General features: G+C 41.9%; 1 protein-coding gene across 13 annotated transcripts in view; it reads left to right on the top strand.

Moving 5' to 3' along the window:
- Positions 1–24,526, top strand: part of RAPGEF5 (Rap guanine nucleotide exchange factor 5) — a 196,217-nt gene that overhangs the window by 137,981 nt on the left and 33,710 nt on the right. For 12 of the 13 annotated variants that reach the window (XR_004970861.1, XR_004970862.1, XR_004970859.1 and 9 more), the window contains 5 exons: positions 13,968–14,046; positions 18,768–18,912; positions 20,060–20,157; positions 22,041–22,071; positions 22,888–22,966. Coding sequence is in view for 9 of the 13 variants with exons in the window: in XM_036327925.1 (XP_036183818.1) it covers positions 13,968–14,046; positions 18,768–18,912; positions 20,060–20,157; positions 22,041–22,071; positions 22,888–22,966 (432 nt within the window). In the remaining 4 variants the exon portion in view is untranslated. Of the gene's footprint in view, positions 1–13,387; positions 13,508–13,967; positions 14,047–18,767; positions 18,913–20,059; positions 20,158–22,040; positions 22,072–22,887; positions 22,967–24,526 lie in introns of those variants that run through there. The other variant, XM_036327929.1, reaches the window with a different exon arrangement.

The following is a 24,526-nucleotide window of genomic DNA, read 5'->3' on the forward strand; positions in this document are numbered from 1 at the left end:
ATGGTATTCTATCACCAAATCAAACTGAGTTTTCAAAGCAAAAGTAATATCAGAAATGCTTAAAAGCAATCTATTAATGCTTTTCCCAACCAATTAGGTCCACACAGTACTATTTACCTGCTGATCTTCATCATCCCCTATGTGCATACCTTTCCTCCCCGGCTGTACCAGGCAGAGGAGTCACCCCGCGAATGGTGTGGAATGAATGAATGAATGAATGAATGGATGAATGAATCTTCCCTGTTTAAAATGGAACAAGTATTTGAGCCTGGTAGTTGGATATCTATTTGTGATCATGGAAAGTGATTGAAGCCATTGTCAAAGATTTCATTTTCTTTCAAGGTTCAGGTTCTAACTTGAAACATTGGGAATGTTAGAGAAAAATCAAACAGCTGTATCTTTCATCTTCCCAGAATGGGGCAGGCATCACTTGGCATCCCCAGCCCAGGAGAATGACCAGGAAGGCAGCAAGGAAGAGAGAGGAGGAGTTGTGAGCAGAAGAGATGGAGGGCAAGTCCACAGCCCACCCTGGACTGAGGGCCACAGAGGGCCTCATTTCTGCCTCTGTTTAGCCTCTCCCCATCCTCGAGAGGATAAAGCGTGTTTTATTAGAGATGCTTCTGGGAATAATAATGTCTGTTTCAAAGCAGGGGGGAAACTACGCATCACATGGATTATACAGAGAAAAACCTTCTTATTGATTTTTCTCTCTAAATCTGCAGTATGATGGGTGGGCCTTCAGGAAAACACAATGAAATGCATTATCTGCTCCCCTCTTTTTTTAGTTTCCAATTCCTTATTCATCTGTTTGATGAAAATGCACTATGATTGCAGGTTTCCAAGAACAAGAAACAAACAGACTAGGATAGGGGAACTAGGGAGAGCCTACCAGCTGATTCTTATTAGGCTGGACCTGATTTCTTCAAGGTATGGCTGGTATTTTCTTTAACTTCATGGGTTATCTGGTATAGTCTATGCTCAGTGTGGCAGTGTCTCCCCAGCCTGCTTTGATCGTATTATAGGCGCCTCCATGTTAGTGGTGTGCTTAGCACCTAGTAGGGGGAGCATGTCATTGTAACAAGGCAACAACCTCTGTGAAAGTGCCTGGCATGTAGTATGGGAGCGTCTCACTTGATCAATAGAGTCCAAACATTATTCTCCGTCACCAGCTTCAAGGCTTTGTAGAGTATAATCCACCACCAGAGCTTTGAGTAAAGCTGGGACAGGCACCTTCTGTTTCCAGGTAGGGCAAAGGCCTGAGACAGCTCTCTGCAGTGACAGTGAAAATCCCCACGTGCTGCGGAGGGAGGGAGAGCTGGAGCAGACGTGCTTACATTGGAATATGGTTTCTGCCCAGCCAGGGTGGCTCAGTGGTTGAGCATCGACCTATGAACCAGGAGGTCACAGTTGGATTCCCAGTCAGGGCACTTGCCCAGGTTGTGGGCTGGATCCTCAATAGGGGGTGTGCAGGAGGCAGCCGGTCAATGATTCTCTCTCATCATTGATGTTTCTCTCTCTCTCTCCCTCTCCCTTCCTCTCTGAAATTAATACAAATGTGTGTGTGTTTGAAGAATATGGTTTCTGCTCTCTCGTCTTTGTACTCCAGGGTTTGTTTCTTTTGGTTTGGTTTGTGTGTGTTTTTGGCAGTTCCCTTAGCTTCTCTTCTAATTACTAATATGAAGAATGCAATGTGTTTGCTGTAAATAAAGCGTTGGGAGACTTTATAAATTAGCATTGACAAAGTGATGGGATCCATTGGAATTGTGTAGAATGTTCTTCTCAGTTGCCTCATTTGTGAAAGCAGAGGACTTAGACCACGTGACGTTTGAGTTCCCTTCTAGATTTGAGAGTCAGAGATTTGAAGGTTACTCAAGACACCATTTCATTTAATCCATTAAACTTCCTCTCCATTAGATCCTTATACAGGATCATTATCCTCATCTAATAGACAGCGAAACTAAGAAAGAAGTTAACTAAGCTGTTTCAGAGATCAAGTGATCATTGGAATCTGGGGATGAACCCAGGTATATTCTTAGCTTTATTCCTTTATCATTTTTGTTCAGTGACTAGAATCATGGATGAAAGGCATAAATGAAATAAAAACCTACCATTCAACTGTAGCTATAAGCCCCAAATCACGTGTTTTAGTAGCCACTTAAGAGCGATCTAATCTCCAGCACAGACCTGCTGCTTGGTTCCCAGCTGTGAGCAGAGAGGCCAATGCATGAGCTCACTGCTTCAAGAAGGTTACAAGAAGTCCTAGCTTCAGCGGATTGTGCTGTATCAGACAGTCACATGAGAAGCGTCTAGAAGTCAGATTTTGACTGTGGATTTCATTTGAGGGGTTCATCTTCCGGACTCATCTATCCACACCACCTTTGAACATGCGCTATCATGTATGATAGCTAGTGAAGTGATGCTTTTACACTGCCAGGAGATTGTGGGTTAATTAATACTCTCGTTGGTAATGAAGCAAAGTGAAATGAAGCAAGACAGAGCCGGAGCATAAGGTCATTAACATGCACTGATTAATAATGGAAATGTGGACATTTTCATTGCAGCACAACCAATGGGCAAAGGAAGATGTTTAATGGATAAGGATGCTTTTCAGGGACTGTTTAGTCCCCATTTAGCATGAGAATGGATCATTGGAATGCATTTTCTTAATTGCATCATTTTCATGTTGACTCCACATGACCTCTTCTAATACTTAGAGATTAAGTATACTAGTAACTCTAGAGCACACTAGAAACAAACTAAAGTATTGTAAAGCTATGGGAAATTAATTTCAAGAGGATCCAAAGATGGAAATGAAATATGTGAGGGGCAAGAATTACCTTAGAAAGTAGATCTTAAGCCTCTTGGCTATAAGAATTTTGAAAAACTTGGGCATCTTAGCAAGAATTTTTCGACTTTCTTCTTTGAATGCTTTTAAGGAAAATATCAACCCCTTTCTGGTGGTTTGGAGCCTGGAGGTGAGGTAGAGAGTCTTTGAACGTTTCCTTCACACTACATTCTAAATGAAGTAGTACCCACGTGACTGCTTGTGTCTCTAAAGTCAGTCCCCTTGATGATGATGTTACCAAGCCCAAGTTCTTGTGCCCGATGCTTCAAATGGCCAAAACTCAAGACGTCAGAGTTTGGGGTAAGGAAAAGTTTATTGATTGAGAAAGCACCAACTGAGAAGAATGGAGACTTAATGGTGCCTCAAATCCATCCCACTCGCTGGACTAGGTTAAGGGTATTTAAGGGGATGGGGGGACAGGCATGCTGGTGAGACAAGTTTTAATTGGAGGACCTTCGCACCTGGCCATTTATGGTAAAGGGGCATCAACACCAGATCTTCCTGGACAATGGACCCTTGGCTTCTGAAAGTGTTCTGGTGTTCAGGTTGGGGTTATGCCCTGGTTCTTTGCTTTTGGGGGTCAGGGAAGGGAAAGGGAGCCAGGTGTCAAGACTTGGGTTCCAGATGCAGCTAGAGATCAAAGTTCTTTCCTCTGCACAGGCTTTGGCTGTGGCTGCATGATTTGGTATATCCTCTCCAAAAAGCAGCTCAGTAGCTCACTAAACAAGATAGGACCATCTGGAGGTGGTTCTGTAGTTACAGTGCTCTCAACCCCCTGATCATAAGGGGTTTCCCTGTGGACACTGCAGCCAATATGGAAGACTTGGAAATGAATGGGCTTTCTTCTTTATACGCATTTGCACATATTCTCTTATTTACATTGTATTTGCAGCTCCTGAATTGCTTTCCCTCCACCTCAAATGCCAGTTTGATACTCATCTTTTTAGAAAGATGACTGTGGAAACCTTAGGTATTTCTTTCCTTGTTGTTCAGTACATTTCTAATTTCCTAGAATGGCTGGAGGATAAGTTATTCCAAGTAATGTAATACTCTGGCACATTGAGAGCTGCTAAAAGTGTGTATTTGATTGGTCAACTTTTAAAAAATCAGAGGATATAAAATTATCATCTATTCTAAAATATAAAGACCCTGCTTAACAAGTTCCAAAGTTCATATAGAATTTGAGGTCCTAATAGACGTCAGTTTTATTGTATATAAATAAGATATGGCTTACATCTGTATTGTCTCGCTGTCATAGGATGAAGGTTATTTTGAAACATAAGTCTTCAATACAGCTCGCAGTTTTCCTCATAAAAATAAATTTGAGGAAGATGACAGCTTTGTTTAGTTTCCTTTTTAAATCTGTCTCCCTGATCTCCGCCCTTTAAGCACGAAGGCTGCTACGGCGGTTTCTCTTCCATCTAAAGTTCTGTAATCTCTACAGCAGGTTCCCAGCAGTTTGGTGCCAGTTTTTGTTCTTGTAATTTTTTTTTGTGTGTGTGTGCTGTTCATGTTATTTTAAAAGGAAAATGGATTTTTGTTCCTTTAACAAGAAAATGCTATTCTCAAATCTTAAAGTGTTTAAATGTATCATATTTTCTAAATGAGTTTGGGTCTATTGTCATAATAATTGTACTTTAGTAGAAACACTTGCAGTTTTCTCAGTGTCCAGCCTCATTCCCAGAAACTTGCTTAAAGGTGTGATGTAAGTCAGGCATTTGGGGAGCAGCAAATTGGAAGGAGCAACAGATTCTGAAATCCATGGAGACAACATATTATGTTCAATAGTGAGTTTAACAACCTAGTGATTTTAGCAAAACCATAGTTTTACTGTAACATCAGTGCCTGGAGTGACTCGAGACCGTTGAAGATAATGTCAAAGGATGAGAACACTCTTCTCCCTCTCTGTCTCTCTTTGTCTCTCAGAGATCTCAGGCGGGACCTCCCCACACAGTTGATGGATTTAAAGTGAGACCCATCAGATGTCCATGTCTGTATTTTTAAATGCTGTGACTTTTCCTCAAGCAAAATTGAGCATCCTGTCAGAAAATGGAAAAAAAAATGATTTTTCAGTGTAAAAGTGTGTACTTCAGACAGTCTTACACGCGTGAGGAAAGAACATTAGTGAATGGCAATTTGTTGATTGTAATCACTGTGTGTGAATCTTTCACAGCATGTCGCAGGCAAATTATTGCTTCATTTAAGGGGTGCATTGCCACCCAATTGCAGTAATTGACAAGCACATGTCTGAAAGGGACATTCTGTGAGTGAGGGGATCTTCGCCTGTAACACACCTGTAATTGAGCTTTTCCTCATTTCACGGTCTTCTTCATTATAACCTTCCCTCCCATTTCCCATTATCTTCATTTTCTGCCCTTGGGGCTTTCTTGCTCTATAATTGAAACCATTCTTTTCATTCGGTTGCAGCCTTCTGCCTTCTACTTAAGGCAGCTACTTGGCTGGCAATCCTTCCTCCCCCACCCCCGCCCCACACCACCTCCCCCAAATCTCAGAAACAAACATGAACTTAGAATTGTTAAATGTGGCTGAGCAGAACATGGGGAAAACTAAAATATCTTGTTAGACTGCCCCAAATATCTTGTTATAACCTAAATAGTGAACAGAAAATTATTTTTAGAGCAAGTCTGTATCCTTTTCTATTTTAAAGTCACTGTTCTCATTTGTTCTGGGTGTACAGGATACTTGGTGAATCTTCTAACTTTTTAAAAATATGTTTTTATTGATTTCAGAGAGGAAGGGAGAGGGAGTGTCAGAGACAGCAGGAGCACTGCTCAGCACTGCTGCTCTGAGTTGTTCTGAGTCCATATATTTTTCTAAAATTTTCCCGACTGCACCAGGACAGGTCCTTCTAGAACCCTGCCCACTGTACTAACTGTTGGGAACTTAGTCCAAGTTCCTCCTTTATCCTTTGCTCAGTAACAGTTGTTAGGTCTGAGCCCCTCTGCCTGGGGCTGGACCTTCTAGGATGGTGGGTTTTAGACGGAGAAGCCATGAGAGGTTATCTGTAATAATAAAAGCATAATATGCAAATCGACCAAACGGCAGAACGACTGTCCGGACGACCATGGTATGATACCCACTGGAGCCCGGCCAGGCAAGGTGGGTGTGATGCGATTGGTCAGGGGCCCAGCCGTTGCCCCATGATTGCCCCAAAGAGGGAGGCCCTGGCCACCCTCTGCGGGGCAATCGATGGGGGGGGGGGGGGTGCTCTGGAGAACCAGGGGGGTGTGGCTGCGGATGTGGGCAGTGCCAGGTCAAGGCAGGTGCTGGTGGGGCGGGGGAGGGGGGGGCGGGGGAGGGGGCCTCGAGGCAGCCAGGGCTGCAAAGGCCTACCCTTGAATGAATTTCGTGCATCGGGCCTCTAGTGGGTATATAAGAATGAGTCTTCATTGCAGAAGCCAGTGGCCACATAGCCATCAGACAAGACAATTCTTCACAGCGAAGTCCATACAGGCAGGCAGCCGGACACCGTTGGTAAATACATATCTTTCCCATAAAGCAGCGTTAGTCTCTGTACCCACAGTTATTATCTGAGCAGCCGCACACTGCCTCTAGACGCCTAGCTTTACTTAGCAATAGTACCTGAGCTCTCTCTCTTAGAGCTTCAGCCTCAGTTGCCTCTCCAGCCTTGCGGGCTCAGCAGCTTCTCCCATCTCCCCTGCCCAGCACACTGGCTGGGTAACGTAGCTATACCTGAGCTCTCGGCCTTACATCGTAGCAGTATCAGCTCTCAGCTCCGTCTGAGCTCTCCTCTCTCCTGCACACATAGGAGCTACATTCTCTGTGCCTGCCCCTCTGCTTCTCACCCCAGCATACTAGCTGGTCAATAACTTCTGTATTACTCCAGAGCAAAGAAGGCTAGTTGCCAACAGTGACACCAATCATATTTTGGCTACAGAAGGGCACAGTGTACTATGTGTCCTTGCACCCACTTATGGTATCTTGGCCTTGGGCACCCCAATTAGGCTCATGCTCAGAGTGGCCTTGGCCATTCTGGTGTACTGACAACAAGGCCTCTGTGCTCCCATTGGCCTTAAATACCTGGGGACCCTGGCGTGGTTCCCACAGGGAGGGAGTCAGACTTTGGGGCCTAGGCACCTTCCAACATCGATGTGTAGTAACTCGGTGATTATTCCCCTTACGTATCCCAGTCTCAGTGTCATCACCACAAAAGAGAAAATAAGGCCGACCCTCCTAGGGTGGATGTGGGGAGCACAGATCAGGGGATAAAACTCTGGTACAGAACACAGTACGTGGTCATTTAAGGGTGGTTGTCATAGAGTAGCTACTGTTCCCTTCCCTACTTGCCTCATGGCCCACCAAAGCCACCACTGGCTTCCTGGTGCGCAGTAAGAAACAGGTGAGGCAGGCAGGAGTGGGATGTGGAGGTTTGCGCAGACATTCATATGAATGGAATGTTTATCAGTCTGAGTCTGTAGGCTGCCTTATGTGGTCCTTTAATGATCTCACCTGTCAAATTCCAAACCCCTACAGAAGTTGAGATTGCTTCTTTCTTTCTTCTTTCTTTCTTTCTTTCTTTCTTTCTTTCTTTCTTTCTTTCTTTCTTTCTTTCTTTCTTTCTTTCTTTCTTTTTTCCTTCCTTCCTTCCTTCCTTCCTTCCTTCCTTCCTTCCTTCTTTCTTTCTTCTTTCTTTCTTTCTTTCTTCTTTCTTTCTTTCTTTCTTTCTTTCTTTCTTTCTTTCTTTCTTTCTTTCTTTCTTTCTTTCTTTTGAAGTATTACAAATAGTGGTACATATGTCTCCTTTTTTTTCTCCATTGACCTCCCCCCGGCCTCCCCTACCCCCCCCCCCCCCCCCCGGCACATGCCCTCACCACAACTGTATCTTTCTTTGTTTTCTTCAGAACAGAGAGCACAGTGCTCAACCGTAGGTAATAGGTTTTCAGTGGGGCCACACCTTTCTTTGTGACCCTAAACCACGTCTCCCTTCCACCTGTGTGAGAAAGGAGGCAGCTAGGTGTTATTGATGAAGACTCCAATGACTGTTCTGGAAATCAGAACACAAAGGCGCGCCTGCCATCAGCAACTGGTTGAAATATTTATCCCATAAATACTTTGAAGCATAGGAAATACACTAAATTTCCCTGTATTGGAAGCTTTCAGCATGTGGAAGATCTTGCACCAGATTGTTTAGAAAGAGCATTAGTTGTGTTTAGTTGCATTTACTTTAAATTAGTAAGTTTGTGCAATATCTTGTTATCTTTAATATATCTAGCTATTGTCCTGATTCTTAGCTTTAAAATTGTCAGTTGCTAAACCTTGAAGAAAATAACGTCTCTCTAGTATCCCTAGAATTTCTGTTAACCAGAAACAAAAATAAATAAAAATTTGCTTCTCTGAAACTCAGTGCTAATGATTACAACAATCGGGGGGGGGGGGGGGGGGGGAGGGGGGAACTTTCAGAACTGTGATATATTTCTAGTTTTGAAAGAAAGCTGATAGCAGAGATTCTTCTTGGTGCTTGGGAGATAAAATATCATACCTGGTTCTAAGTTGATTCAAATAGTATTAGAGTTATTGTTTGAAATAATCGTGACCCAGACTTCTAATTTAAGGTTTAATGTTTAAATTATTTTTTTACTTATTACATCAAGTTTTAGGATGTTTAATTGGCCAGCTCTTAAGAACACTGTTTATATCATAAGAATGTATTATGTGATATTAATCATGCAGATGGAGCAACCCAGAGAGGTCAATTATGTTCGACTGAGTGAATCTCACAACCGGATATTAATTTTTGTTGGTAGATGCTGGCAGATTGTATTGAAGGCCACATACCCATGACGATTCCCATGTTCCAATGTATTCTGTTAAATAAAATGATACTTGCATTGATCATGAAGAAATTTTTCCTCCTGCCTCATTTGTGAGAGCAACTGCTGTTACTAATCAGTGAGCTGCACAACTGCAGTAGGAGTCTTTGGGGGAAAACAGTGTGATAGATGGTGTGAGAGCTGATTATCAGAATAGCCTTTGTTCCTTTCAGTCTAACAAGAGTATGCCCCTACCATTTACTCAGCGGCATTGCTCTAAAGCCATCAGACCAGGGACTATCCACACACCAGATCCAACGGCCTTTGAATGCCCAGGCTCATAAACTTTCTTCCAGCCACTTTTTTGACACTTAAAATCTGCTCTCTTTTCTAATCCTTCTTTCTTGTTGGCTTCTATTACATTTGTATCTCCCAATTCTCCTATGTCTCTCTTCTCTTTCCCCTTCCTTAACTCATCTTTCTCTTACTATTGCCCAAATGTAAACATACAACCCAGCTCAACCCTAAGCCCCCCGCTGACCCCTTTCCAGGACTGTGTGAGAATTCATGTTCTCAGCCATCCTTCTGCAGTAGCGCCCACAGGCACCCAGCCCTCTTTAGCAAGCTCTCATCTCTGAGGTTTTTGCTCAATAGCTTCACTTAAACCCATGGAACTCAAGCTCAAGGTGTTTGAAAGTAAACACATGCTTATCCCTTATCCAGTCTGACCTCCCTGATGCAGCAGGCATCATCTGTGTCTCTTGTCACGCCTCATTTTGAGAATCTCCCCTGTTCCTGTAGAAGGTGCCCCAGCCTCCTTAGTCTGGTGCTCAAAGTCCCTCTCGGAATTTATTCCAACCTACTTTCCGAGCTTTACTTCTTAGTTATACCATGTGATCTCTTCCACGGCTGTTTCACAGTTGTTCTGTGGACCAAGGCACTGAGAAAGAAGCGTGGCTTTAACCTGCGATTCAAACATGAACATGAAAGTTTGTGTGTGCGTGTGCGCGTGTGTGAGTGTGCTTATCAAATTACATGGTACATGTTGGCACTGCTCCTCAAAAAATAATGGTAAGTTGTGACATTCCAGGGCCAGAAATGGGCCCTTTCAAGTACAAAGCTTTTCTTGTCTCCTTGAAATAAAGGTTAAGTAGAACATATTTTAGAGTGCCTGACATTCCATTGCATCTGAGGTAGAAATACAGGTGACACAAAACTGCTAGCGGTATGTTAAGGAATATGAGTTAGTACAGAAGTGTCGAATATTCACATTACCTTACTTAGATTAAATGGCCACTATAGGCAGTTGTCTGTCAAAATTCTTTTCATTTGGTAATTCACTTTAACAGATGAGTGGTTTCATTATTGAAGTGCATTTTGCTTCTGAGTGTTGAAAAATAATTGAAGTAGTTTTCTCTAATTGCTCCTAAGTAACCCTATACTCCTTGTGATTTTTAGTCTTCAAGGTTTGTTTTTATGTGTGTTTTTTTTTTCATTTTTTACCAAAAGAGAGAGAGAGAGAGAGAGAGAGAGAGAGAGAGAGAGAGAGAGAGAGAGAGACAAAAGCATTAAGCTTAGACCTTTTGGAAACATTTAGGACAGCTTCTCTATACTTTGATTACAAAAAGGGTCTGTACCAAACCAGTTACTTTTCCTCCATGAGACACATCCAGGAGGCTCTAGAGACGCTTGTGTTTTCAGAAATAAAATGGAAATTATTAGTGCTTGATACACTCAAAATGAGACTGAGAAGATATTTTAATTTATATATAAAAGAAAAATACATTCAAGTAAAACCAAATAAAAATAACCAATTCTTATGCCTTAAAATGAAAACAGATGCTAGGAAGAGCCCTGTATTAACGTCATTGGGGGCTAATTACAGACATGAATTTTAGAACTCCTTCTACCAAAGCTCTAGTTTTGACTACACATTGATTTATTTTATTTCAGGTTACACAGTACTTAAAACTGCAATTCTATTTCCTTTCAGAGGAGAAGGGGGAGGGAGAGAGAGATAGAAACATCAAGGATAAGAGAAAATCATTGATTGGCTGCCTCCCACACTCCCCCTAATGGGGATCCAGCCCTCAACCCAGGCATGTGCCCTTACCAGGAATCAAATAGTGACCACCTCCTGGTTCATAGGTCGACGCTCAACCATTGAGCAATGCCGGCCGGGCTGCCTTCCAGTTTTGATTGCCATTAGCATGTTACTTTTTGACTGTAAGAGTACTTCCTGTATTTTAAAAAGCCTCTAAAAAATAATCTTTTATTTTTGAATAGAGGGTATTCCCAATAGAATGGCCAAATAGTTTTTTCAGTGATGAGCCAAGAACTTGGAATTAGATTAAGTGATTGATTTAATGAATAGAATTTTAAAGAAAAGTTTTTTTGTATATTGATACCTACGTATTCACAGAGTTAGAAATCAAAGTGAATACATCTTTTTATAAGAATGTTAGTGCATATGGCAACTAGGAATTTGTTTTAATGAAAGATGCTTTTATACACAAAGGTGCTTTTTTGCCTGGTCTTAAATTACTATTAATTAAGCGCTATAGAATGTAATAGATAATTATAGAGTTAATGTGGATGCCAATGGATTTTCTAGTCTTTCTAAATGGCTATTGTTTTCTAATAGTCTTCAGGGGATCATTTATATAGCTATTGTGGTTCTAAAAATATCTTTAAGTACCAATGGGACAGCCTTTTTTGAAGCATGGCTATTATAAAATGCACTTTTACTTGAAGTGTGTCATTTTGATTATATCACTCAATTACTTTCATGTGCAGCAAAAAAAATAAATAAATAAAAAATACCAGTGCTGAAAAAGAATAAAGGAAAGCTCTTTATATGTAGAAAAATTTCAGAACAATATGCTAATTAAATAGAGATTCAAGACTATTGCGAATTTGTTCTATTCTTTACAATTTTTAGCTATTCTATTCATTAGGATTTTAGCTGGAGATGTTTTTATGTAGCCTTATTGTTCTTATTTCATTAATATTTCTATGGCAGAGAGATAATTAGGCAAATGCCTTGAATATTTAATATGGTAGTAACTTTGGGGAAATAAGCATTTCTGGGTCAAAGCCCTTAACAAAATATTGTCATATGTGAGCTGATTAATTGAACCGAATGTCAGGTTGTTTTGCCAGCATCCAACCAGACTCACAGTCGCTCAGCTCATTACCTAAGGCTGTTCCAGAAAGGAAAGACTGGTTATGTCAAAGTTAATGGTGTTCCTCATCTCAGCTCCTAATGGAGTAAATCTTGATTAGAGAATCCTTCCAATCTCATTAAATTAGCTAAGTGTACAATCACCCCCAAAGAGCCTGAACCTGAATATCAAGCATTTGAAATGCTGGCAGGGTAAGGTTTTCAGCTCCATCACCCAGTGGTTTCTGTATGTCGTTGGCTCCAATCTGAGGCAGATTCTGGGCTCTCTCTCGTCCCTGCTGCCTGTATCTATCATTGAATGCAACAATAAAAAAATGTTTTTCAATTTCTAATCAGACAAGAGAAGTTGAGGATTTTCATCAATTATATTTAATACAGAAAAATGTTCTGGGCGAGCATTCCTCTTTAAAATATCCCAGGGATTCAGACAGTATGCCATCCTTTGACTTTAAACTATTTAAAAACCTTAATGAAAGACATACAAAGTTTCAAAGGTATACTCCACATTTTTTTATTAGGGTGACCAGTGGTACATTTTTGCTGCCAGGTTAACGACTTTGGGGGCAGATCTCCGAATGAAGCTTCCCCTGCCTTTTTGTGCAGATGTAAGACTCTTGTAAACAGGGGCTCCAGTAGGAAGCCCCTGGCTCTCCTCTGAATGCAGGCTGGGCCTCTCCCCTCACATTAAATCGTCCACCCAGACACATTCCCACGGTCTTCTCGTACTGGACTTAATCCATGCTCGGCAAGGCCCAGGCACATCTGCTTGGGAACTGGCTTTTGCCATAAAGTAAGTTAGACCAGTGACTATCTACAACATGTTACAGTGAGATACATTCTAAGTGTAGGCTTGTTTCACATTTTAGGTGCCATTTGTCAAGTTTATTCTTGAAAAGGAATATTGTTACCTAAAATAAATAAATACAGTTGAAAAAGTTCCCTTCTTATGCTGTTGTTGTTGAGCATTACCATTTGTGTGGGTCAGGGTTATCGTTGACATTCTGCAATATAAGCAGACCATAGAACTAAATCGAGCCCTGCAGCTGCCATAGGACTGTGGATGCCATCCACAGCCTCTTTCATCAGAGTGCTGTGTTCCTAAACATAGCCTTGTTGTTCTGCTTTGAACGACGTTTAAAGTGAATGGTACTGGTTGTTTCTAAAGGTTCTGAAATTTTTCCAGTCTCCAACATGTATCTATAAAGTTCTGTCCTGGGCAGTTCTGTCTCCACGTCTTTAGTGGCTAGACTTTGGAAAACACAGGTACTCTTGAGTACACGCCAAGCCCACTTTTCGTATAAGTTATTACTATTTCAAATAACTAAAAAGTTGATGTCCAGAATGTCAAGTGAAATTGTATAGTAAAATGAATCTGAAGTTAAGGAGATTGGATAAAGACTTAGGGCAGAAGCTCTACTTTGTATTCTGCATATAATCTTTTCTGTCATTTGGAAGTTACATTCGAGGTCACATTTGCCAGGTCTGCAGTTCCACATTCTATGTGAGCTGGACTTTTCAGAGAACTCCCAAGGCAAAGAGGCGATGAAAATGGAGCCCATTCTTGTTGGTTAAGGAGGTAGGAGAGGAATTGGGACGGAGTGAGGACTCAGCTCTGTCTGTCTTCACAGCAATAAGAAAATCACTCGCCACTTTCCCAGCTTCCAACAGATACATTTGAGAGATAAGGTGAATGCCCTTGGAATCCGATACATGTCCTCTGGGTTTTATGACTGTTGTTCTTGCCCTCGACTGAGGAGAATGGCTTTAGAAAGCTTCATTTATTAGCACACTCAGCTTCATTCCCTGTAGGACTGGAGTGTATACCTCAGAAATACTGTAAAATTTTATTCTAAAAGCACATGATTTATGCATTGGTTTTCCATAACACCTTTACCCACAAATATAAATACTGTTTTAGGGGGGGAAAAGCTGACAAAAGTTGTATGTTTAGAGTCTTGTAATAAAAATTTCACACCACTTGAAGCATTTTGTGTGAGGAGTTTTAAAAATCTTAATTTTAATAAATAATCTCTTTTCTGGCTAAAATGCTCCCTCCTAGCCCCTCCCACCTCCAGCATTTGTCATGTTCCGTTGTCCTCCTCGTCACTGCTTTGCTTACCGCGTGCTTGTGTTTCTTTCCTTGCAGAAACCCTCCTTGATGACTTCCTCCTCACGTACACCGTCTTCATGACCACGGACGACTTGTGCCAGGCGCTGCTGAGACAATATCCTTCGTCAGCTTCCTCACAGGCAGATGGCTCACATTTAGGAATTAACTGCCTTTCTTAATTTACTCAACCCCCAGTAGAGGACGGATATGCTCCATATTAATGTGACGACAGCCAAGGTAAAAGATGAAGTGAGACAGAATAGACCGGGGGGCCTGGAAATGCAGCTGCCTTTTCCCCCTTCTAAATTGCACTGTTCATTATTGCTTTCTTCTTCAGACCTGTGTCTCAAGACTTGACAAATCTGGAGGCAAATTTGGCCTCCAGGGTAAGCCCCGGAGTTAAGAGGTTGAGTGAACTGGCAGTAAGTGAATTTACAAGGCAATCCATCCGTCAGGGCCAGGCCACTTGGCAGGGAAAGTGTGCGTGTGTGATAGCATGTTTCTGGGCAAAGGTCCCGGGGGAGGCCGGCCACCCCCTCACCTGGGAGGTCTGAACTACGCCCCGGAGCCACCCGTTGTCTTGTCAGAGCTTTGTCACGGCATGCTCTCCCAGAAGGATGGATGTGATGAGAAGGTTAATGACCAGTTTAGGGAGCTTTATGATTTATGCAGAGTGGAAGAGATGCAACAGATGAAAGGCCAAAGAGCCAAGCCAAGAAAACTCCCTCAGTTCCCCAGACACACTCCTTGCCTCACAGTGTTGAAGGAGGGATGCTGCAGGAGCATTCAGGGAGCTGGGAGCTGTCAGGGATTTATTCGACCAAACTGAAGATTCCACTCGAGCCCACGTGAAAGGCGTTAGAAAGATGGGTTTTTTATTTTATTATTATTATTATTTTTTTGCATTTACCTATGTTTTATTGAGCCCTAGGAATGGTCTTTCCTGTTAAATAATTGTTACATTTCTCCTCCACGTTAGCATTTTTGCTTAAAATAGTACTTCAAAACTTTATAAAGGGCATAGTCTCTCTTAAAAAATATAAGCTAGAAACTTTTTAGTGCTTTACTACATTGTGTGGCCACTGTAGAGATCATGAAACTTCTCAGAACCAGTTCATAAAACTGGTCTTGAAACATAGTTTTGAATTTGGAAAATTTCAAAAACAGATTTCTTCCACAGCTTTCAAGTGGGGTGTTAACTAAGAAATTTAGCAATAATTACAAGGCTTTTCCATTTCTCCTTCTTTAAAAGTGTTTTGAAAAAATATCTATGACCTGATTCCTTCTATATTTTAATGCTAGCATATTTCCAAAAGAATTACCATCCCTTAACTGTTTGTTTTATAGCACATTACATGCCTCCCAATGATTATTTTTAAGTATGATCCTAGCATAATTTGTGATTACCACTGAGTAATTTAATGCCTCATAGAATTTCCCTGAAGAATCTCTAAAACTTTGCTTGCCGGTAAACATGTTTTGAGTCTTTGACTAAGACATTTTATATAATAAAACTCTAATATGCAAATCAACCAAATGGCAGAATGACAGGTCGCTATGACGCGCACTGACCACCAGTTGGCAGATGCTCAATGCAGGAGCCGCCCCCTGGGGGCGGCTCCTGCATTGTGGGTCTGCCCCACAAGAGGGAGGCGACCAGTGGCGGTGGCGGCGGGGAGGGCGGGGTGGGAGTGAGTGGTGGCGGGGGGGGGGGGGGGGGTGTGCAGGGGGGGTGCCAGAGGGAAGAGCCAGTGAGCGCGCCAGGCTGCCAGCCAAGGCAGGTGCCAGTGGGGGTCCCCCCCCCCCCCCCCGGCACCCTGCCTACTGGTCGCCCCACAGATCAACCCTGATCGCCAGCCAGGCCTAGAGACCCTACCCTATATATTGGGAACAGTCTCTTAGATTTAAAAATTAAAACCTGGCAAGGCTACTCTAACACTGAAAAAAAAAAACACAGGATGATGCAGGGATGACATGCATGGACTCCAGCTTGCACATTTTGTGGTCAGCCCTGATTCTGACACTTATAACTGTGTGACAAAGCCAATTGCTTAACTTCTCTCTGCTTCAGTTTTTCCACCCATAAGATGGGGAAAATGGTACTACTGCCTCAGAAGGATTATGTTATGTACTGCTTTTTATAATCAGGGCAAAAAAATGTAGCTGCCCATACAACAGCAAGATGCCTTTCACCTGTTTGAGAAGTATGGTCACTGGTGCATGCAGCGTCCCGGATTGCGCAGGCATTGGGCCTAAACCGGCAGTCAGACATCACTTGAGGGCACAGACCAGACTGAAGGACACCCCCTCCCCCCATGCATGAATTTCATGCACCGGACTTCTAGTCTTATATACAAATTTAGTTCAATTCCTTAGCAGCTTTTTTAGTAATTATCAAAACCCATGGAATCCAGAACATTTTAAGCCAGGAATTTTTTTACATGACTATTTTGATATATTTACAGTCTCTGCCTTTTATGAAATAATGCAAATCACAAACAAAAATATGATATCCATATTTAATCTGAGATAGTTTGAAGTATATTTTAGTGACGATATCTTTTATACCCTACTGCTATCACATTCTAAAGAATGGCCTAAATTGTTTTTTTTGGTCTTTTCCCCCCATTGTTTTTTGAATATTTATAGGTTAGAGCCAATTTTATTGTGTTGGGATATCTTAGGTGGATACTTTTATTGTGATAGAATTTAAGATCTTTCAACTTTTATCATCATAAAGAGCATTATTCAAGCTCACAGCCCAGTTGGGCTAATGTTCACTGCATTACACTGAATACTTTCCCACTATTTCTCTCCCCACACCCAGCTAAATTTGTAAGCCAATATAATTTAGCATGAGCAAAATGTGTGGACATACATTTGAATATGTCCTGATACCAGAAAACCAGAATAATATGAATGTAAATTTAACCAGTATATACTTTTAAAGTGCATCTTGTAGGGTAGAGAACATGATTAAGCAAATAAGTGGTGATAATGATGAATGAAGAAGAGTTATTGAAATTTCAGTTCTCAAAATTGCTTTAATTTGCAGGCCCATAATTGTAGAATGTATATGCAGCCATAATAAAAAGCTTATTTACCTCTTGACCTAAAAGGAAGAAGTTTAGTATTTCTTAATTTTCCATATTTTTTTTTCTTCATAGTAGTCAAGCCATGATAGTTACAGGAAAAGGAAAAAAGGGCATTTGCATAAGTGGGATAAATCTTTATATTTTGCCTTTCAAGAGAAAAACTGAATGAAATGGATACTTTAACAGTCTTTGCATGTTTGCTTGAGTTTACGTCACCAGTGGAAATTAAAGAAATCAGATGGTCGTATGTATTTTTGCAGGTTCAGGAGACAGGTACTGAATTATGTTTTAAAATATGTACAAAGCCTGATATAGAATCTGCTTCTCTTTTGCAATTATGTATCAGCCTTAAGGAATATAGACACCTGTCCATCAACCCCAAAGCCTACCTGTGTGTTGTAGCTTAGCTTTTCCTATTCCTAGTGAACCTTCCAGTGTCCAGGAGACTCAGAAATCTTAATTTTGCAGGAAAAAACACTAGATTGATTTGGAAAACACCAAGCTTCTGTCTCATTCCTCGGGCTTTAACCATGTTGCCTTTGAGGTTATTATTTTTAATAATTTTTAAAATATATATTCTTATTGATTTCAGAGATGAGAGAGAGAGAGAGAGAGAGAGAGAGAGAGAGAGAGAGAGAGAGAGGGAGAGAGAGAGAGAGGGAGAGAGAGAGAGAGAAACATCAGTGATGAAAGAGAATCATTGATTGGCTGCCTCCTGCACGCCCCCTACTGGGGTTTGAGCCTGCAACCCGGGCATGTGCCCTTGACCAGAATTGAACCTGGGATCCTTCAGTCTGCAGGCTGGAGCTCTATCCACTGAGCCAAACCAGCTAGGGTGTTTTTAACAATGTTAACAACATAGTTAACACATGGTCATTGTATACAAATTAGAAAACACACTTATAAGTAGAGTAGCAATTCATGTGTTCTGAAATCTCATTACCTTGAGAAGCCACTGTTAACTGTCAGTATATCTTTCCAGGTAATGGAATTATTCGTATAAATGAGCATAGTTAATGGAAATGGATCGTCCTAACATGCCCTTTTCTTATTCTCCTACTTAACGATATGCTGGGATGTTCTTTGTCAGTAAATGTACTGCTGGGCTATCAGTTTTAAGGCTGCAGAATAGCCCATTAAGTGGATATGTAAATAATTTCATTAACTATCCTCAGTGACTAAAGCATTCATATTTTCTTTATTCCAGTGGAAATTAAAATTAGCAGTCCTTTTTATTTATGTTTGCACATTTATCCAGTCCCTTTTTATTTTAAGTAAATTCCTAGGGGTGGGCATTTGGAAAATGTCACAAATTATGCTTCAGAAATCTGTGCTCATTTGGGGCTACTTTAGAAGTAACTGGATTTACAGGGTGTGACTTTCTGAGGAGCAAAGGACATGTGGCCTCGCTCTCTCGTAACTTTCATGGAAACAGTGCGGCCAGATCCCTTGGAGCCACCCTTGAAATTAATGGGCCACCTGGTATCTCTTCGAGGTGACAGTAACCTGTGCCACCTGCGGAACTAAGTCAGCAGCTGAGAGTGGCATCGTCTAACCCTCATCTGCATGGCCTGTCTCCGAGTGTGCGTAAATCTTTTCCTGGCTTTACACCTTTTGGTCTCTCTACAGATATTCTTTTCTTCCTTGTAAGCTTAGATACCTGTAGATTCTTTAGAAAATATGCTTTCATAAGAACATTTTTATTTCCAACAAGGCACTATTCTTTCTTAACCACTTGCACCTATTCTGCTAAGAAGTATCAAGGCAAAGAAGAAAACTCCGACGTTCCTTGCCGGAAACGTAAGGTCTTGCATCTTGTTTCACAGTGGATTTCTCTGTACAAAGACTGGCTACATGAAGATGAACATTCCAAAATGTTCTTAAAGGTAATGGGAAACTGCCAGCTATCCCTTGATGCCAGATGACTGCTTTTATTTTTAGTTATGCATTTGAAAAACTCATTTGTAGGTTATAGTCATGATTTAAACAAAGTGTTAATTTGCTTTGACTTCTAAGGCCTGATATTCCTTACATAGATAGAATTTTTAAAATTTTAATTCATTATGAAAAAACGTAGAGGGCAAACTTTACATTCACTAACTTAGTGTTACCTTATACAAGTCATGGGAAGTTTGAGTGCAAATGAAATGATTAAGGAAGGTAAAATAAAACGTACTTCAAAACTTAATAGTATTTAATATATTGGGATTTATTATAAATTTGAACTAACCGGTCTCATAGATACAATATTTGCATAAAACATTATCATTTAAAAACTACATTCCCAATATATACATTATGAACCTTTTTGAGGCTATGGCATATTTTAAGAATTTTAAGTAATAATAGCTTATAAGATAGATGCTAACCTAGATGTACATTTGGAGTTAGATAAACTGATGTATTTTTCTAATCAGTAATAGGCTGCACCATCTTTTCAACACAGATCACTCTCTGGAGGTGATTTGAGGGTGCTTGGAGTCCTTTGGCCACCCAAACCGTATAGCTGTGCAGAGGGGCCGATGGGACTTGAGCCAGGAAGGGCTCTGTTTCGGAACAGGGAGGTGTCTGGCTGTTTCTCTTTCATGGAGTAAAGCACTCGAATTCAAAATTCAGACGTCATTTCGACATCCAGTGAAAGGCTGTTCAGCCAGCTCTTTGACTAAACTGACGTTGTTTCTAAAACAGCTGGGTAATATAACTCAATTGACATTTTTCCCTCCCAGATGATTATGTGGGTAGCATTTTTTAAAGGATAGAACAGGCATAGGAATCTGCAGTAGCCAGCCAGAGAGCTCTGAGTTTCCAGCATTTCCTACCTACAGCCCTAAGAGCTACAAGAGGGCCATGCCAGCCGAGTGAGGGGCTCGGAGATGTGACCCCACTTAGGGTCTCCCTGGTACCTGGGTGAACCCCTGTGTTGTCCTGGGGGCCACCCGTTCCCTGGGCATAACCATTGTATAAGTCTAAATGGACATTACTAAATGGACATTAAACCAATTCAACTGCCATTTTTCTCCCCCCCCCCCCCAGACCATATACAGGAACGTCCTGGATGATGTATATGAATATCCAATACTTGAAAAAGAATTGAAAGAATTTCAAAAGATACTTGGAATGCACCGTCGTCAGTATGTATTTCATTTTCCATGTTACAGTCAATGAAAGGAAGCGGCAAATGTGGTAGAATTCGAGATGTCCCAGAAAGTTCATTTTGAATCTGAGCGTCATCTTGATTTCTTTAGCTTTTCTAGTTGTAAATTGTGTTTTGTTTTTATGTCTCAAAATGAATGAACACTAAATCAAGCTTATCAACTACTTTTTAACTTTCTTTTGATACAAGAGAAACAAACTGAGCCAAGACAATCTAAAAACAATAATTTCAACCCTGGACAGGTGGCTCAGTTGGTTGGAGTGTTGTCCGGTACACCAAAAGGTCTCAGATTCGATTCCCGGTCAGGGTACATACTTAGGTTGGGGGTTCAATTCCTGGTTGGGACGTGCAGGAGGCACGTCAGTGTTTCTCTCTCTCTATCCCTCCTCATCTCTCTAAAAATAAAATCAGTAAATATATCCTTGGGTGAGGATTAAAACAAAAAACAATTATTTAATATATCAATATGTAATTTTAAAAGTGTAACTATTTAACTTGCTGTTTTAGGGGCTCATAGCTATCTCTGGTGGAATAGGAAAAAAATATTTTATAAATAAGTCCCAGCAAGTCATAGAGCATTTTAAAAGCTCCATTTTATGGGCCCCCAAGGGTGTTTTTTTAAAAAAAATCATTTTAGAAAGATTAAAGGAAACCATTTACTCAATGACTTTCAGCATGTCCAAGGGCCCCCCAGGTATCTGTCGTTAGTCTTTCAAATTGCCAAAACTTGACTTTGCTCTGATTATACGAACTCTCCTATTCATTTTGGTAAATGAAAACATCAACTCATTATTCAGCTATAGCTGCAAAGTTAATCTGAAGGGGAAAATTGTCCTCTGATTTACAATGTGGTTTCTACTTAGCAAACACAAAACACATCTGTTGTCAAGTGGTGAAACTTCTATTAAGATTCCAGCAGTCTCCAATGCACATCTCCTAGAAAATGTTAATTCAGGCCTTCCAGATTACTGATGTGAGATTTAAAACCTGACTTGATTTCAGTAAAGAATGATCCTCCTGCAAATTAAATGTCTAGGTAATTTTAGGGAGCAAATAAACCCTCAAACACGAAAATTACATGTTTAGAACTTCAGAAATGAGGTGTAAGTGGGGACTGTATGTTAGAAATGAATGTTGTGGATTAGGGTGGCCTTCTTTTATCGGAGCCTGCACTCTACCGTTTCCATAGCCCGGGACTAGTGTGAAAATAGGAACAATTAAATGAAACAAAAAGGAAAGACAAACAACATCAGAATAGTCCCCCTGTGGAAGGCTTATTCCTGTTGGGAACCTTCCATCCTTGGCTTTATACACTTAAATGCCTTAAAGGCATGAATGGAATGTAACACATTTCATTAAAGAACTTACGTAGAAGTGGGAAATAATAAATTAAAGTAAGCAAATGGTGTAAGACACGGTCCTTGGGTTTTTGGCACACGATTATGAAATGTCTTTAGATTCTGGAAGAAGATTTGAACTGGGGCCCTGCAGAATGTCCCCAGTTCCACCACACGCAGAAATATCCTGGGAGAGATGCAGTGCAGCCACTTGGCTCCCACAGTGACGATGCTCTCCACGGAAATCTGTCCACCTCTGAGGGCACTGGGGCTTCTGTGGAGGGAAGAGAGCTGGCTCTGCCTGCAGGGTTCGCTTTCTGCGGGTGGGAAGCAAAACCCACCCGTCGGGCAGACGGCTCCGTGTCTGCCCGGTTCCCTGGGAACCCACTGCCCAAGGTCAAGTGTCTTATCTTTTGGAAAAGCAAAAGCCTCCACCCAGGGCCTGAAAATGAGTCTTCAGCGACAATAGCTGCGTTATTCTGGGTTGGGGACAAAGACCGACTTCTCCTTCTTTTCCTTTCAGCACCGTCGATGAATATTCACCACAGAGGAAGGTAAGTAAGGCAGCCCCTCTTGCCTGAGATGGGGTGATTAGGCTCAGAGGCTGGGGACCTAGGCTGCAGCTTGCTTATACTCTCCTGCATCAGCCTCCCTGGGCTAGTGCAGGCTCAGGGTCGGCCCTGTGCCCTGGACTTGTTCTCAGGTTTTTGTTTTTTGTTTCTGGTGGGGCATTTTGAAGTTTCTGAGTTTTCCCAGTGTCCCCAGAGTGATGCAAATCTGAATGTCAAACACGGAAGAAGAAAAAAAAAATTCCAGGCAAGAATCTTGACAGCAAGTGTAAAAAAGTCTTAGAAGAAAAAGTTTTGCACTTGCAACCCAGAAAGGGGGGTAGTAGCCAGAATGAATGTGTTTCCTATTCAACTTGAGGGAGAGAATGTAAAGTGAGTTTCAGGCACAAGCTTTATAGAAGCTGATAAGGTACCTGTTTCCCTTAGGAAAGTCATTGTCCTACAGCAGAGTATGAGGCCATCTCAAGGCTGCTTTATCCCAAAGCAGGGAGGATACTGGGGTTCTCAGAAGAATCTGGGGGTGTCTGTCATAACCAGATACTCTGCAGCCTGTGGCAGGGAGTAATTGGAGGAACGTTTTGCCCTGCTGGCCTTGACGGGGGTCTGTCGTGTTGCTCAGACTGTCCACCTCCACATACATTAGCTGAGGCAACTCCCAGTTTATTCCTCTGTGATTGGATGGGTGGATTTCATATTTAAAAAAGAAATTGGCTAGCTCTTTTGGAACATGTTGTAAACAGCTGTGGCTTTCCAAAGGGCAGGAATACATTCATTCATTGTTCTTGTTCTCCCTTCTCACAGAATAAGGCCCTTTTCCACCAGTTCAGCCTTAAGGAGAACTGGCTCCAGCATCGAGGCGCTGTGACTGAAACGGAGGAAAGTGAGTATGGTGTGGGGGCAGGTGGAGCCGCTGTCAGTCACCATCGCTCTACAGCTTGAACACTCCAGCTGTCACACCCTTTAACCAGCACATTCGCATCAAAAAATGATGGCTTTTCTTTTCTTGCTTTGGGTGCTACCCTTTTCTTCATCATGTAATAGTGTCCCCCGGGACCAAGGACATTTTTTTAGTTATGTTTTTATTGATTTCAGAGAGGGGAGAGAGATAGAAACATCAGTGATGAGAGAGAATCATGGATGAGCTGCCTCCTGCACGCCCCTTACTGGGAATAGAGCCTGCAACCTGGTCATGTGCCCTGACCAGGAATCCAACCATGATCTGGTTCCTGGGTCAATGCTCAACCACTGAGCCACACTGGCCAGGCCCAAGGACACTGGCCAATTCCCAATTTGGGAACTACGGAAAGGAGACTGCAAAGAGCTTCCCGCATTCTTGGGAAGAGGTGCAAAATTGCCTGGAAATGCAGCCTTCCTCTGGGTCCTTCCCCCCGCCCCATCCCCCCCTCCCCACCCCCGGTCAGCCCCTGGCCTGTAACTAGCTGGAATGGCCACTGAAGCCCATGTGCAGGGCACGTTTAGAAAAGAAATCTCTGAGAGAATAATGAAAGGAAGGATGTGCCATCAAAGTTCCTGCAAGAAATGGTGGTGCTGGGCAGTGCCCCATGCCCAGTATGTCCTCAGTCCATGCCCATCAGTGCCCAAAAGGCTTGGGACCCACTGGTCAGTAGAGGGGAAACAGCTCCCTGAAGATGCTGACATGCTTTGTTCTATGGTAACATTTTGTAACGGAACAGAACACGGGTTCCTCCTGTTTGGATAAGGGCTGAGTCAAGTGCAGAGCCGGGAAACACAGCAATTAAAATGTTCACTCGAGGTGACTCAGAGACCTTCTCCCTTAACTGGCCTTTCAGTCAGCACTGCAGTTCAAAGCGAGAGCGTTAACATTTGCTCAGCCTCTTGAACACTTAGCCCAATGTCACAAGAATGCTTCTGTGGTGTTGTTTGTATATCACGCTGCTCGCGAGGGTGCTGTTGTGTCATAAGAAGTGGAAGAGCAAACAAAATGGTCTCACCTCTAATTCCTTGCTTGCTGACCTTCCCTGCCTGTTTGTCTCACAATTTAATTGCGTTGTTTTCCAAGCTGAGTATTCCAAGGCCCTGGCCTCTTTTTGTTTGTTCATCAGTACGTTAAGCAAGCTGTGACTTACATCACATTTAGTGGCTTGTAGATGGGATCTTTGCCTTGCTCAAAAGTTCCATGTTCCTATGCAAGGAAAAGGCCTTTTTGTCCCTCAGGAGTCTGTTGACAACATATCAAACAACTATTTGCTAGATGCTGTTGTCTCAGTGACACACCCAATGAAACCAAAAGCTAAATACTGTCAATGCCTCCTGGTGGCGCGCCTACGTTGAGGTTGGCACATGTAAACTCATAGTTTGTCTTTGCTTTACTTGCATTTCTGTGCAAACATCCCTGGGGTTATTGTGTGGTGCCGTTTAAATTTCATATAAAATTTCTCCAGCATCTGCACTCCTTTTT

Source organism: Myotis myotis, unplaced genomic scaffold, assembly GCF_014108235.1.
Source record: "Myotis myotis isolate mMyoMyo1 unplaced genomic scaffold, mMyoMyo1.p scaffold_m19_p_11, whole genome shotgun sequence".
In the NCBI taxonomy this organism is placed as follows: Eukaryota; Metazoa; Chordata; class Mammalia; order Chiroptera; family Vespertilionidae; genus Myotis; species Myotis myotis.